Source organism: Trifolium pratense, linkage group LG1 (genome assembly GCF_020283565.1).
Source record: "Trifolium pratense cultivar HEN17-A07 linkage group LG1, ARS_RC_1.1, whole genome shotgun sequence".
NCBI lineage: Eukaryota > Viridiplantae > Streptophyta > Magnoliopsida > Fabales > Fabaceae > Trifolium > Trifolium pratense.
This window is the reverse complement of record NC_060059.1, coordinates 15,152,473-15,168,249: the sequence shown is the minus strand read 5'-3', so window position 1 is coordinate 15,168,249 and position 15,777 is coordinate 15,152,473. Positions and strand designations below refer to the sequence as shown.

General features: G+C 33.8%; 2 protein-coding genes and 1 pseudogene across 2 annotated transcripts; all 3 read right to left on the bottom strand.

The window, feature by feature from the left end:
- Window positions 1–2,937: 2,937 nt before the first annotated feature.
- LOC123903198 (F-box protein PP2-B10-like) lies at window positions 2,938–5,540 on the bottom strand. Its single transcript, XM_045953123.1, has 3 exons — window positions 5,243–5,540; window positions 5,024–5,142; window positions 2,938–3,633 (listed from the first exon to the last, which is right to left on the bottom strand). The coding sequence occupies exons 1-3, from the start codon at window positions 5,510–5,512 to the stop codon at window positions 3,171–3,173; spliced, it is 852 nt and encodes a 283-aa protein (XP_045809079.1). The 5' UTR covers window positions 5,513–5,540; the 3' UTR covers window positions 2,938–3,170.
- An 858-nt stretch (window positions 5,541–6,398) lies between these two features.
- LOC123888976 lies at window positions 6,399–10,757 on the bottom strand (annotated as a pseudogene).
- A 759-nt stretch (window positions 10,758–11,516) lies between these two features.
- LOC123903197 (putative F-box protein PP2-B12) lies at window positions 11,517–15,297 on the bottom strand. Its single transcript, XM_045953122.1, has 3 exons — window positions 15,025–15,297; window positions 14,817–14,938; window positions 11,517–12,003 (listed from the first exon to the last, which is right to left on the bottom strand). Exons 1-3 carry the CDS (start codon window positions 15,295–15,297, stop codon window positions 11,538–11,540), a joined length of 861 nt encoding a protein of 286 aa, XP_045809078.1. The 3' UTR covers window positions 11,517–11,537.
- Between the last annotated feature and the right edge of the window lie 480 nt (window positions 15,298–15,777).

The window sequence follows — 15,777 nt, the reverse complement described above, 5'->3', positions numbered from 1 at the left end:
TATTACTGATAACCAAAGAAAAAGTATAAGGTATAATATTCAAATCATATCATAGTCAAATAATAATCATACCACAACCTTTAAGAAACTTGACCTATAGATTAGGTCTGTCCATTACCTTCATACTTGCAAACCAAGGAGTAGATTTGTTCTCCAACTCACATTAATTTGAATCACTTAATTGCTCTGTAACCTATATGTATAAACAAAATAATAAAAAAGAGCACATTTAAAACACATTTCAGTAATTGAACATAAGATGGAGAAGCTTTACCTGGATGTTTTTAGCTTACTTCCCAACTGAATTTCGCCATCTTGATGCTCTGCTAATACAAGCACGTCCCTATAAATAAAGTTCGTAACACAGTATGGTTAGAATACATGAACCAATTAATAAATTCATGCATCATACTAGTTGGACTAGAAATCAATTGTGGAGAAACAAACTCAACAATAAGGATCAATGAACCAATAAATTCAGGAACCTATAAATATATATATCTCTTCTGTGAACTTCAAATGGACTTGATCCAACCACTGTGATAGCGAATGTCTGCCATCAAAGGAGAGTTTCAGCTAATAATCACATCTCCTTGTATTGGATGTGATTTAGAGAGGACAACTATAATCATATTTACTTTAATATATAAAAGTGCCTTTTATAGTATTAATCAAGCAAAAATTACTTTCTACTTTATGCAGAAACAATTCAAATTTCAAAATTCAATGACTAGTGAATCTGCTAACGTATACTGTTCAAGTAATAACATGCATATAATCAATGCTTAGTGAGTGTATCATTATGCAAAAAATCAGCATTAAGGCTTCAAATTAATTGCACACTCACATTTCAAATGACAGTTTGACATGAGATACAATCCAAAAAAGAGCAGAATAATTGTGACATCAACTACAGTTACTAAACAAATTCATTCTAAAATAAACATGATAAGACAATGCAAAGTTCTGACACAAGACGCGCAGCAAAAATGGGAACATGTCGTGGAGCTGGAACTTAGTATTTCTCTGATATTTATAACAGTACATTACAAGACAGAACAGCACAGGACAAACGTTTAAGATATTGAACAAACTTTGTATTGTACGATATTTGGTGTACAAAAGGTTATTTTGGTATTTTAGACAACTTGTGCTGAGGACAAAAAGTTGTCCTGTGGTTCTGTAGAGGACAAAAATTTCAGTTTTTGTCCCGTCCCTTGGCTCCAGTTTGTCCAGTACCAGAAACACTTTTAAAATCAAACACAGTACAGCAGGAGTTCTCCTGTCCAGTCCCTTATTTTTTAGCAGATCAAACGCACAATGTAGATTTAATTGACATTCATTCTTTGTATTATTTCCCTTTCACACATTTGGTTAAAGCATCGACTAAATATGGCTAATAAAAGGAAGGATCATGCAACAAGAGTATAACATTTTGTAGAAGTTTATTAAAGGAAAACTACAGAGTAGGAAACAAGTAAAATACTCCCTCTATTCCCTATTAAAAATCTGATGCAGTAACTAACATACTTGGGGAAGACTGGGGTGGATTGCGACTTCTCCCTCGACCATGTCTAATCAGACATAGTCATGACTCATGACATCAACTACCGTTCATGTTTCTTAAAAATCAGTTAGTTTTGATGTGCAAAGATAATATATTTAGACACATCCATGCGCAGGCAGACACAAATAGAGAGGGAGAAAACGAACCAGAATCCCAACTGCAACACTCAGAAGAGAGATTTTGTTAACACCAGCTCTAAGCTTCATACTTTCACTAAAAGTTAGTTTGGAGAAATCCACACTTCCATATACAGTTCCTTATCGAAAGAATTGCTTCCAATAGTGGAACATCAAAATAGTTGCTTCCAATAGCTTCATCAACATAGTTGCATACTATAGCCTATAGCTCCATCAACATAGTTGCATACAATATGCAAAGATGATCATATCACAAATTGAGTATTGGTTAACTTACTAAACCAGATCACAAATCACCTACACTAGAAAAAAGACTACCATTATGAACATGTATAAAGGGATCGGTGACTCATTGCTCTGCCCAATCACAAGTCAGTAGCAAATATACAGAGGAAATTATTGTATCACAGCAAAGTTTCTTGTAAGAATAAGAATCATGTACAGTATCATCTAAATACATGCCACTAGATGTTACTTATAGAATCAATCCAATAAGTATGATCTAATTCTATCTCATACAGTAAAATGAATTTGGTGAACAAATTTAGTAACCTGAATTCAATCTATGAATTCAGTTTGTGCAAAACCTAAATAGAGAAATGGAAACAAAAATTGCCATAAAATGTGTTTAATTGAAGGATTTTGTTGATGTGAAAAGAGATTCAAAAGGATTTTTCTCAGTAAGACTCCTGTAATGTAATAACATGCAAATAATCAATGCTTAGTGAGTCGATGATTATGCAATTAAACAAGCATGAAGTAGGAACCCTAATTTTCTGATTATGCACTAGTGATTTCTAATTCATACGAATGAGATTATGTGATTCATAGCGTTCAAATCAAATCCAGAACTCAATTAGAGTGTTGAAATTTAACTTACGCCAAAATCGGAGAAGAATCGAGCACTACAACATCAAATTTCAACGAAGAATAACAATTGCGAGGAAGGAGGAATGCGGCGAAGAGGATAGGAGGAGATTGAGATCGGAGCAAGATCAAAGGGAGAGTGAGATCGGAGCAGAATCGCGAACGGAGCAAGATCGGAGTGAGAGCGAGAGCAATCCGTGTCGCGATATCTATGTGATGTATAGAGGAATTAATTAAACTATATCATAGTATCATTGTTATAAGTTAATTTTTAAAATATTTTCACAAATGTGAGTTTATATTGTGCAGTGTAATGTCATCAATCATAGAGGGTCAAGTACCTAGCTTTCATAGTTGAGGTTCCCAAAAAAAAATGGCCGCAAATAAATATTGAATTCAAATATACACAGTTGAAACATCCAAAACACAGTTATTATAGTATATACTGATTCATACACTTTATCAAGAGACAATTTGGAACAAGAATCTCACTCTCACATACTGTAGTATCTATGTGTGTCGCTTTATGTTGAAAAGTTCCGACAGGGGAAGCTGTAGCTTATGACTTTGTATAGTTTACTGAATGTTGTTTAACTGTCTTACTTGGGCCTGATTTCTATTCCTTCAACAAAGAAATTATACTTCAACTGACCGGCCTTTGTCTCAATAACACTCATGTGGACTTCTTCATGTTCAAGGCTTGAATTGAAGAATTCTCCCATCTCAATCTCTAACCACTCGTCGCTTCTTATATTGGGACGTGGCAATCCTACAACCCTGTCCTGCAACCTTCTCATATGACGGTTCCAATCACGGTTCCGTCTTCCTGCTATGTGCCACATAGGTTCCACGTTTGAATCCAAACAGACAATTTTAGTGTTGTTATTGCCACCTTCGACACCAACAGATAAGTCCACAGGAAGGTTCTCAAATCCACTGGGATCAATCATCTTGAACACAAGATAAGCCCCATACTGAGTATTTGCGGACAAGGCAAGGGTGTTAATCATCCCACGAATTTCAAGCCACCACACATGATTAAGCTTAGCAACTTCAGGGAACCTGTCCAAAATTTGTGCACAAAAAGATGAGTGCGTGAACTAAGAAAAAGGTTGAAAATGATCGATAACATCACATAAGGAGTATTTGCACTAACAATGCAGGCTGCCAGGCTCATCAACTAAAATTTGGAAGCTGGAAAACAAGCATAACCAAATTTATTTTAAGTGTATATTTGTGTTAATAAGTTACGTATATTTGTGTTATGTATATTTGTGTTTTATCCATAAAGAGAAATTTTCAGACAATGGACCACCATCACTGTTATTGAGGTTCAAATTTGGGTATCAGTTAAATTTGGGATTAAATAATCTAACAAGAAGTATTCACCTAAAAGAAATCACGCGGAGAAAGTGAGACTGAAAATAGAAAATACCTTCATTCAACTTTTGAAATGAAAAAATTATCTTTCATATAACTAGTACAATCTGCAGAAGCTATGGATTTTGAAACATTTACTTATTTATGGCATGGTCTTGAAGTAGAACACCACATAGAGCACCCTGGCCAAACCTTCTTTACTAACTTTGATTTAGAATATTCATCACCAAAAGTTGATAATATATGGAAGCAAAAGCCAGTTGATATCAGTACAAGAAGGAAGAGCATGTTTACAGAAAATTCCGGTTGGAAATATGTGAAAGTAGTTATTTTTGCTTATATGTGGGTTCTTATTTGAAAACATATTGTACTCATTTTATACAGAGTCGGTCGTTTACGACTTAAGCTATTGAGAATGGACATTCACAAATTACAACATTTGGTAGAAAGACAACTAAGCTATGAAGCATGGACACCTTTAAAATTAAGCGTGTCACAGTGTCTGACACTTGTACGACATGTCAGATAACTCAAAAAAATTTGTTTTTTCCTTTGTTTCAACACTCCTTGGATAAGTGTCCAACATGTGTATGACACTCAACTTAGACAAGTGTCCCAAAATAAATTATTTTTATTTGCATCAACACACCTCCTTAGACACTCATTGGACACATCAACAAGTGTACTATTGTACTCCCTCCGTCCCAAATTATAAGGAAATCATAATAGTTTGAAATATAATTTGGGACGGAGGGAGTATCTTAGTATTTCAGAACATCTTTCAAATAACGATCAGACATTGTACTATTGTATCCTAATATTTCAGACCATCTTTCAAATAAAATAAATTGTTCAATTAAGATGCACATGTCGATATTTTGATTATCAATTTAGATATATAAATAATAAATAATATTTTATTTAATTATAATAAATAAATCAACATATATGTAGCAGTGTCAGTGTCCTATGTATTTTAAGTTAACAGTGTCACCATGTATCTGTGTCCTTGTCGGAGTCCTGTTTCATAACCAAGATATCCAATTAAGTTAATGATGATATGTTAGCAAACCTGGATTCAGGCATAGCAATCCAGTTCCAATAGCGCTCATCATCACCCCAAGTAATGGCGAAAGATCTAGCAGCAAGCATGATACACTTTTTCCCACTCTTTCTATTTAATTGAAAGCTCTACATTACAACATATCCAATTGACATTAGATTTTATACAACAGTCAAATCAATGATAAACCCTAACATTCGATAAATAGGCGGTTAGAAAGAAGAATACCTTTTTACCATTGTCGATGATGATAGGTCGATCGGATAGAGCGAGATAGAGAGCCTTTTTGGTTTGAATGTTGGCAAGGGAAGGAGACTGTGAGATGATAGAGTCGATGAAATTGGGATCGGAAGGGAGAAATTGATCCCAGACAGCATCGGAATCGGCGGCAGAACGGAAAGTCTTGGAAATGAGGGAGAGCCTTCCGGCGTCAAGCGGAGTCGTACGAGAGAGTATGGTGGCAATGCACCCTTCCGGCAACTCCTCAAATGCTGCCATTCTTCTTCAACTTTAACTTACGAAGAGGGTTTATTATCGGAAGCTTGGAGCATTTATTTATACTAGTGTTTTTTAGAGTTAAATGATTTTTTTTTAAAGACTTAATGTTGAAGAAATCTCTTAATTTGTACCAAAAATATCTCTTTGTTTCTTATATACAAAAAAACAAAATCTTTTTAATTTTGGTTATCAGCACGAGTTTAATCTAGTTCGGGGGTTACCTCTTCGATCGCAGTTGCGGGAATCGAACTGTGTGGTCTTTCCTATTAAGTTCAGAGTCAATCAACACTAAATCAATTAACGATTGGTTAAAATCTATTTAATTTGTAAAATTAAGTTCAGCGTCAATCACCACTAAATAATTAACGATTGGTTAAAATCTATTTAATTTGTAACAAAACAAAAATCTCTTTGTTGTAACTAACATTGTCGATGATGATTATAGCATAACCATGCTTCTGTGAGGATTAATTTGCTGCACAAACACCATGTTTCGTTTTATATTGCTTGTGAAATTTCAAAATGAGTTCACGTCGCAACAGCTGCATTGCGCGTTGCAGCAACCGCAATGGCCGCATTAGCAACAACCGCAACCGTTACCACATCAACGACTGCAACCGCAATTTAAAACCTTGATTCATACACTCTATCAAGAGACAATTTGGAACAAGAATATATCTGTCACACATAGTATGTTGAAAAGTTTCGGCAGGGGAAGCTGTAGCTTATGGCTTTGTATAGTTTAGTGAATGATGTTGTTTAACCGTCTTCCTTAGGCCTAATTTCTATTCCTTCAAAAAAGAAATTTCCCTTCAGAGCCTTTGTCTCGATTACACTCATGTGGACTTCTTCATGTTCAAGGCCTGAAGTGAATAATTCTCCCATCTCAATCTCCAACCACCCATCGCTTTTTATATTGGGACGTGGCAATCCTACAACCCTGTCCTGCAAGCAACCTTCTCAATTTTAGTGTTGTTATTGCCACCTTCGACACCAAATGATAAGTCCACAGGAAGACCCTAAGATCAATCATCTTGAACACAAGATAAGCCCCATACTGAGTATTTGCGGACAAGGCAAGGGTGTTAATCATCCCACGAATTTCAAGCCACCACACGTGAATAAGCTTAGCAACTTCAGGTAATCTGTGCAAAATTTGTGCACAAAAAGATAAGAATTAATGCATATATATGTTACACTAATCATCAACTAAAATTTGGAAGCTGTAAAACAAGCATAACTAAATTTATTCCAAGCATAACTAAATTGATATGAGGTTGTTTGTTACTCCCTCCGTCTCAAAATAATAGTCGCATTTTATCACTGCACACTTGTCAATGCATAATTTTGATCGTGAATATCTTTTGTTGTGTATTATTAAAAATTATGAAAAAAAAATGATATTTTGATAGTACTCATCGATACAAATCTAACAAGATTCCATATGTTAATATTTATCTTTGTACATTAGTAAAAAATATAGTCAAAGTAGTTTATATGAATAGTGCAAACGGTCAAATTGTGACAATTATATTGGGAAGGAAGGAGTATAGTTTATCTTAGAAAAAAAAGCATTTTCTTTTTTATAAAAATAATCACTTTAAAAGATTTTGCATCTTTTTATTATAGATGTTTAAAAAAATCATAATCTAAAAATAACCAGAAAAACGGTTAAAAATGAGAAGCGTTTTTTAGAGAAGAAAGATAGCAAATATTAAAAGGTGAAACTTATTTTGTAATAAAAAAAATCCCTTTTACAAGTTGTATCCAAACAAACTAAAAATTATTTTCGTGATTGATACTATAATAAACAAACACAAAATAAATTCCCGTTTTCTATAAAATCTCAAAAAATTAATCCCTAAATTATTTTATATAAAAATGACTATTTTTTAATCCGTAACAAAGGAAGCCTAAAACTCTCACTTTTTGTTTAGTATTAAAAATAAACCATATTCATTTATTCAAATTGATAATCCTCACATATATCGTTCTACAAAGAGAATTATCAAATAATGGTGGTGTTGGTGTCCTATATATTTTAAATTAAAAGTGTCGACATATATGTGTATGTGTCGTGTGAGGTGTCTGGGTCGGAGTCCATGTTTCATACCTAAAATATCAAATTAAGTTAAAGATGAAATGTTAGCTGGTTATTACTTCTCAATAAAATAAGTTAATGAACAAAATTAAATAAAGCAATTAGAAAAGTCAAGAGCAAACCTGGAATCAGGCATAGCAATCCAGTTCCAATAGCGCTCATCATCACCCCAAGAAATGGCGAAAGATCTAGCAGCAAGCATGATACACTTTTTCTCACTCTTTCTATCTAATTGAACGCTCTACATTTTAAAATTATCCAAAATATCTATTAGCATTTTATACAACAATCAAATCGATGATAAACCCTAACATTCGATAAATCGGCAGTTAGAAAGAACAATACCTTTTTACCGTTGTCGGTGATGATAGGGCTATCGGATAGAGCAAGATAGAGAGCCTTTTTGGTCGGAATATGTTGGCAAGGTAAGGAGATTGTAAGATAATAGAGTTGATGAATTGGGATCAGAAGGAAGAAATTGATCCCAAACAGCATCGGAATCGGCGGCAGAATCGAAAGTCTTGGAAATGAGAGAGTATGGTGGCAATGCACTCTTCTGGCAGGTCCTCACATGCTGCCATTCTTCTTCAACTTTAACTTAGGAAGAGATATATTAGTTTCAGCATTTATTTATACTATTGTTTTTTAGAGTTAAATGATTTTTTCGTTTTATTTTTAAAATGACTTAATGTTGAAGAAATCTCTTAATTTGTACCAAAAAAATCTCTTTAATTTTAACAAACATATATCTCTTAGTTGTAATTTTGGTTCCGTATTTCCACTAATTTATAGCTTTGATTCTATTTTAGAATTCGACAATTTTAATTTTTTTATCATATTTTTGAACTAAAAACTAATTTAAGTGATACGTTTTAAATGTCATAATTTGATATATGATCTGGCAATAGAAAAAAGATCAATATTGATAAAATTTTGAGAACAATTACTTAATAATTTATTTAAAACATCTCATGTCACCGTATTTTAGATCAAATATTTGATGGAGAAACCAAAACTGTCAAATTTTAACTAAGAGACAAATTTTGTCAAAAAAAAAAAACTAAGAGGACAAATTATGTAAAATGGTAAAAATAAGGGGACTAAAATAAAAATGCAACCAGACCAATATTTTGTAGACGAAGTGATAAGACTCGCCTAAATGTGACACATTTTGAGAGAACGTTTTACTTGCTTAGCAGATTTATTTTTGGAGTCGAGTATAAAAGTGGCATAGTTATGTCACGGGGTTGAGGTGGGGGAAAGGGTGGCCGGAGTTGGAGAAGGTCCTTATTTGTATGAGAGGAGGAATTCTTGGAGGGTTGTTGTGCTCTGTTACATAATGTTATTTAGAGGATGGCTTTAGAGGATGGCTCATTTAGGGTCTGTTTGGTTCAAAATAGGGGGAGGGGAGGTGAGGTATTTTTATAGAGGGGAGGGGAGGGAAGGGGAGGGGAGGGAAATTTTTTAATTACATATGTGTTTGGTTCAAAAGAGGGGAGAGGAGGGGAGGTGAGATATTTTAATTAAATATATGTTTGGTTCACAAGGGGAGGGGAGGTATTTTAAAAGCAATTTACTTTTTTACCCTTAAAATCTTATAAAACTCATTTTTAAAACTAATATCTCTTTGATCAATACAGACACACATATATTATTAGTAATTTGCTTGCTTAAGGAAGACAGCCTCCCATTTGCTATCTCCTTGCCTCAAGGATCTTATCATCGTTCCATCCAATCCCTTCTTTCTTTTTAACATAAACGCAAGTGATTATGTATGTACAGGATCTTTTTAACATAAACGCAAACATAAACATGATACATATATGCATATATGCAAACAGATATATAAACGCAAGTGATTATAAAAAAAAAATACATACTTGATGAGTAGCAACGGCACCACATAGAAACAGAGGTAGACAAGGAGTACATACAATACAAAGTACAGACAATAAAGACCTAATAATAAAAATGGTAATAAGGATAATATTGGAATTCTAAAATATATTAAGGATAATTTTGTCAGTTTAATAAACTTTAAAAAGCTTCCCTCTCCTCCCCTCCAAATCCCCCCAATTTGGGGGGAAGCAAAAATTGAGTTATGAGGGATTCTGCTCACCTCCCCTCCCCTCGTATCCCCTCCTAAAAATTGAACCAAACACAAAAAAATTAAAATATTACCTCCCCTCCCCTCCAAAACCCCCGAACCAAACAGACCCTTAGAGGCTTTTTCAATCAAATAAGCCTATAAGACGTTGACTAGTAGAGAGGAGGAAAGTTAGAAATGATTAATGTATCTTCAATCAGAATAGTATAAAAATTCAAGTGTGGTGGTGGTTTAATTCAAGACGTTTTTTTGGTTTAATTGTATAGTCGAGACTTTTCCCATAGTTTAATGTTGTAGCAAATCTCAACCTTTTGATTTAAGATTATAAAATAAATCAATCTCAACTATTCATTTTTGATCAAACGACTAACAGTTGTAACTGACTAACTACGTGACACGTAGTTACAACAGGAAATCTGATTCCTCATTTCAGGAAATCTGGGTACGTACCGGATACCGGTACGCGTATGGTACTCTCATGGTACGTACCCTCAAAGTACCGAGTTTTTTTTTTTTGTTTTTTCATGTGGGTACACGCGTGGTACTTCCGGGGTACGCTCGTGGTACTCTCAGGGTACAAACATGGTACATATTTCATCAAAAACTACTCTTTCTTTTTTTTGCAACATTTTCCAATCCCGTTCTTTTTTATTTGTTTATTTTTTTTAATAAAGTTTCACTTTAGTTTAAAATTAGAATCAATTCAGTCTCTTTTCCTTTTTATTTATTTTTAAAAGTAGAGCCGCATAGTCTTACCACCCCTCCTAATTTCCTAAACGTGTAAACCACAATATAACTACTTTTAAAGTTTGCGACTTTTAATGTTTAATTATCTGTTTTAAGAATATAATTTTATTATTTTAAGTATATAACTATATTAAAAAAAATTATACGAGGATGCCGGTACCGTACCCGCAGCTATGCAACATAGTTGTATACAACCCACTGCTTTTTTGGGAGCTTTCTTAATTGTAATTTTTTGTTGCTTTAACTTTTGCTATAATTTCTATTTATGTTTTATGTTTGTAACTTGCCATTCGTTAACCTATAAATTGTGCACAATTTGTGCTAATTTAGAATGTTTGGTAAATATATTTAGGTATTTGGTTGCTTTGAAAAAATAACATGAAAACACTACGATAATGAATTAGCGAAAAGACAAACAATTTTGTGTTTTGTTTTATAATTTGTTTGTAATTTGTATAGTATGATGTTAATTTTAATTTTACTTGCTTGTATATAGTTTTATTTAGCTTTTTTATAGCCAATAATAATGCAAGAATGTTGCTATCAGAGAGCTCATTTCACAATTATGAAAAAGCATAAGCACAACATAAGCTAATTTGCTGATTTGTTCTTAAATGGGAGACGGGACTGTGTTGATATGCAGACTGGCAGTAGAGAAACAATCATTTGAACACAAAATTGGTACCCAAGAGATAAGACTGAAACAGTAAAGAACCGTCAAATTCAAGAGATGTTGGTGTTTATTCTCAATATAGGGTCCGTTTATGCAAACAGCTTATGCAATATAAATTAGATTTTATGCTTTTTTATAACTTCACACTAGTGAAAATTGTATTTTTATAAGCTATTTTATCATAAACTACATTGACAAACTTATATTGATACATGAAAATTGCATAAGCTGTTTGCATAAGCTCAAAAATAAGCTAATCCAAACGGGGCCATAGTTGAATATTTCTATATTGCCATCAATCATCTTGATGGCAAAGATTTATTAAATTTGATTTGCTTGTACTAGTTTAAGCATTTTTCTGCCATCCAAGCCCTGTGCATAGCTCAGTGTATGTTGCTTAACCGTATAAATTGTATTCCTTAGGCCTAATTTCTATTCCTTCAACAAAGAAACCTCTCTTCAATGGATAAACACCCCTTATCCCAGTAAAACTCATTTGGACTTCTCTATCTTCTACGCCTGAATTGAAGAACTCTCCTATCTTGGTCTCCAACCACTTATCACTTCTCACACTAGGACGTCGCAATTCAAATTCGTTGTTGTGCTGACTGTCTAATATTTTGTTGAGTCGCCTACACTTCACGTCTGGATCTACCAAGATGACAATTTTGGTGCTACATCTGCCATCTTCGACATCAACTGATAATTCCACAGGATACTTCTCCTTCTCAAAACCAAAGCCATTAATCATATTGAACACAAGATAAGTTTCATAATGAGTATTTGGGGACAATGCAAGAGTGTTTATCTTCCCGCGAATGTCAAGCCAACACACATTGAGAAGCTCAACAACTTCAGGGAACCTGTCCAAAATTTGTGCACAAAAGTTGAAAAGATAAGAATACATAAACAGTGAAAGCTCGTCAACTAAAATTTGGAAACTATAAACCAAGCATAACTAAATTATTTCAATTCGTAACTGATTATGATAAATTTCCTAGTTAATAAGTTATATTAGTTATAAATAATGCCCCGCTCCTCTCGAGATCGGAGGAAAATAGAGTGGAATCCGATATTGGACAAAAATATACAAAACTGATAGTGAAATGTAAGAAGAGCATATGTAGATAAGACAGCCAACTTGAGAACGACGACATTCATTTTCTTCCTCACCAAAAGGACATCCAATTTTTTACGTTCCTCATCCCCTCATGATAATTGTGGATAGGAAGCAATATAGATTATAGACAAATGCTTGGTTGTCACAATATAAGGGTTGGAGAAATGACAAAATTATGTGGGGGATATGATAGCCAAGTTAAATCACTTGCCATGGTTGCAAAGGACATATACTCAGCCTTTACAAATGATCGGCTGACGGTAGATTTACTGGTTTCCATACAAAGTAAAATCCAAAAGATAACATGGTAACATGTAGCAGATCTGTAGGTGTGCCAGCACATTTGGCCTATTCAGCTTCTGCATAGACTTGCAAGTGGTGCTGTATGGATGAAGTTTCAGAAAATATGAGTACCTAGTCAGGTGTGCCTTTCAAAATATTAAGACAAGGACTACAAGCCTCGTATACATACGGACTCATTTTTCTGGCAGCATAACTAATGCTAGTTCTAGAATTTGTCAAGTATAATAATATTATACTTATTAACTATCTATAAATGGAATTATCAGACAGTGGATCACCATGACTGTAAGCAAGGTCAGATTTGGGTGTATAGTTCACTTTGGGATTGAATACTCTAACAAGAAGTATTTTCTTAAGCATAAAAAATGTGGAGAAAGTGAGAGAAGCTGAAAATGAAAAATACTAATAGTTTCATTCAACTTTACATCCCTAGAAATGAGAAATACTAATGATTTTTCAGTTATATCATACAATATATGTAGTCGTTTCACCTTTTTTGAGAGCCAATAATAATGCAGGAATGTTGCTATCAAAGAACATATCTCACTACTATGAAAAAACATAGGCACATTATAAGAAGCTAGAAATTCAGAGTTATATTGTATGAATAGCTAGCCAAGACTGATACAGTAAAAATCTGTCAAATTCAAGAGATGTTGGTGTTTATTCTAAACATATTTGCATTGCAGTTTTACCCTTGAAAATTGATGTGAAGTTCCCTTAGTTTCAAGGAAACCAGTTAAAGCCAGTTTTACCCTTGCATTGTAACATCTGAAAGACAAAATGAGAGGAAATGCATATGGCCAGCAAAGGTGGTCACATTGTATGGACCCCAAACATCAAAACTCGTGATATTAAAGATAGAACACATAAGTTATTATTTGCATAAAATGAGAGTCTATTTTGTTTGGCTAATGAGTAATGGACATATATATATATATAACAAGGAACACATAGTTGGGATGGGGGTTAAACTATTATTTTTTAACTTGGATGAAGGAACCGAAAAGTGAAAACAAATCATGCTAAGTAACTTATGCATTGAAAAATAAATAGGATTGGCTGTCGTAGAATCCAAAATCTAACAATTTGGATCAAGAAAGGAAAATGTGTAGATGACGGACTACATGATGAAAGATCAGAGTACTCCATTCCAAATTGAAATTGGATGCAAGAGATAAACGAGGGAAGAGATGGATATGTTCTTTGGAAACTTGGCTAAAGAGAAGCGGAGAAATAGACTCCATATTCCAAGCCACGGCTGCATCAGAAACTTGTCGAACGTCTTGTCTGACTTAATGTTCTTTAGATAAGGAGTAGCGATGGATTTTGAAACATTGAGCATTAAATGGCCAAACCTTCTTTACTAACTTTGATTTGGAAGTTTCACCACCAAAAGTTGAAAATATGGCATCAAAAGCAAATAGACTCTTGGTACAAGAGGAAAGAAACAGCATATTCAACCTGTCATTGTTTTTATATTGAATTGAAGAGAGTTTCAATGATGAGGGGAATAGGATCAATCACCAATAACCACTTACATAGGAAATAGAATCATTCAAGCCCATAAAAAGGACATGACATACTCAACCTTGAAAAAGAGAAACCCTGAAAAAATGTTTAGGCAGATGACGACGCATCGGACCTCTAATGACGGCAGAGTTCTGGTGGTTGGTGGGTGGTGGTTGTTGGTGGGAAGACTTGAAAACTAGTGTTTCAAATTTAGGACTATCTATCTGACTTGAGGTTTTGATTATTTAAAATCACACCCACCGGGTGTGAGCTCTGATACCATATTATGTTTTAATATTGGCTCTAGCTCAACCTTACAAAAATCAACTTATAAAGTGAAGGATGCCTCTCTTTGTAAACTATTATGACGCCTTATTTCTTTTCAACGTGGAAATTGGGGTTTTTTTCCCGATACACCGCTCACTCCTAGGAACTATTGGACTCGGGTTTTTTCCCAATACACCGGTCACTCCTAGTAACTATTGGACTCAGGTTTTTCCGAATACACCGCTCACTCATAGGAACTATTGGACTCTTGTTTTTCACAATACACCGCTCACTACTAGAGAAAATAACCCCCGGTCTTATATATTATACCAGGTACATAAGTTATTCAATAAAATCTGAAAAATAAAATTTTACTTATAATTGTGGCTAGAGCGAGTACAAGAATGAGAGCTATAATTGAGACGCATTGGTTGATAACAACAATTAAGCAAATAGAAAAATTAAACAACTAACCTAGATTCAGGCATAGAAGTCCACCAGTTAAAAAATTGCTCATGACTACGCCAAGAAATTTCGAGAGATCTAGCAGCAAGCATGTAACACTTTTTACCACTCTTTTTATGCAATTGAAAGCTCTGAAACAAACACTCAAAATTCAGTTTACTTGCTACACAATCAATTATGATAAACCCTAATATAAGATAAATTAGAAGAATTATACCTTTCTACCATTGTCAATGATGACAGGGTGATCACAGAGAGCCATAAACAGAGCCTTTTTGGTAGGAATTTTGGCAAGGGAAGGAGAGTGTGAGATGATAGAGTCAATGAATTGGGAACCGGAGGAAGTGAGAAAAGAGTTCCAGACATCGTCGAAATCGGAAGCAGAATGGAAATTCTTGGAAACGAGGGAAAGTCTGCCGGCGTCAAGCGGAGTGGTGCGAGAAAGTATGGCGGCAATGCAACCTTCCGGCAAATCTTCAAAAGCTGCCATTATTTTGGTTTTGACTTGAGAAGAATAGAGGTGGAATTGTTATTATTTTTTTAAAAAAATAGGTGGAAATAGTTTATCTCATTACAATGTTAGAATTTATATTTTTTGGTCAAGACAATGTTAGAATTTATTTTGGTCAAAAAAATATATTTATTTTGATAAGGTTAGAATATTTTAAAAAAAGTAATACTATTTATTTATTTAAGAAAAAAGTTTTTTAGAAAAATAATACTATTTACCTAAAAAAAATGTTGACTCAAAGTTAAAAGAAATTAAAGAACAAAATTTAAGGGGGTGTATTTATAGATGCATTATATTTTATATTTTGACGGAAATATAGACGCATTATATATATACTAGCGGGTTAGACAAACCAGTTTCACGCCTGCCTCTGTCTAACTTATGTCAAAATTAATGAATTTTTCAAAATTTCACAGTAATTTGTAGATTTTTAAGATTTTGAAAGATTAATGAATGGAC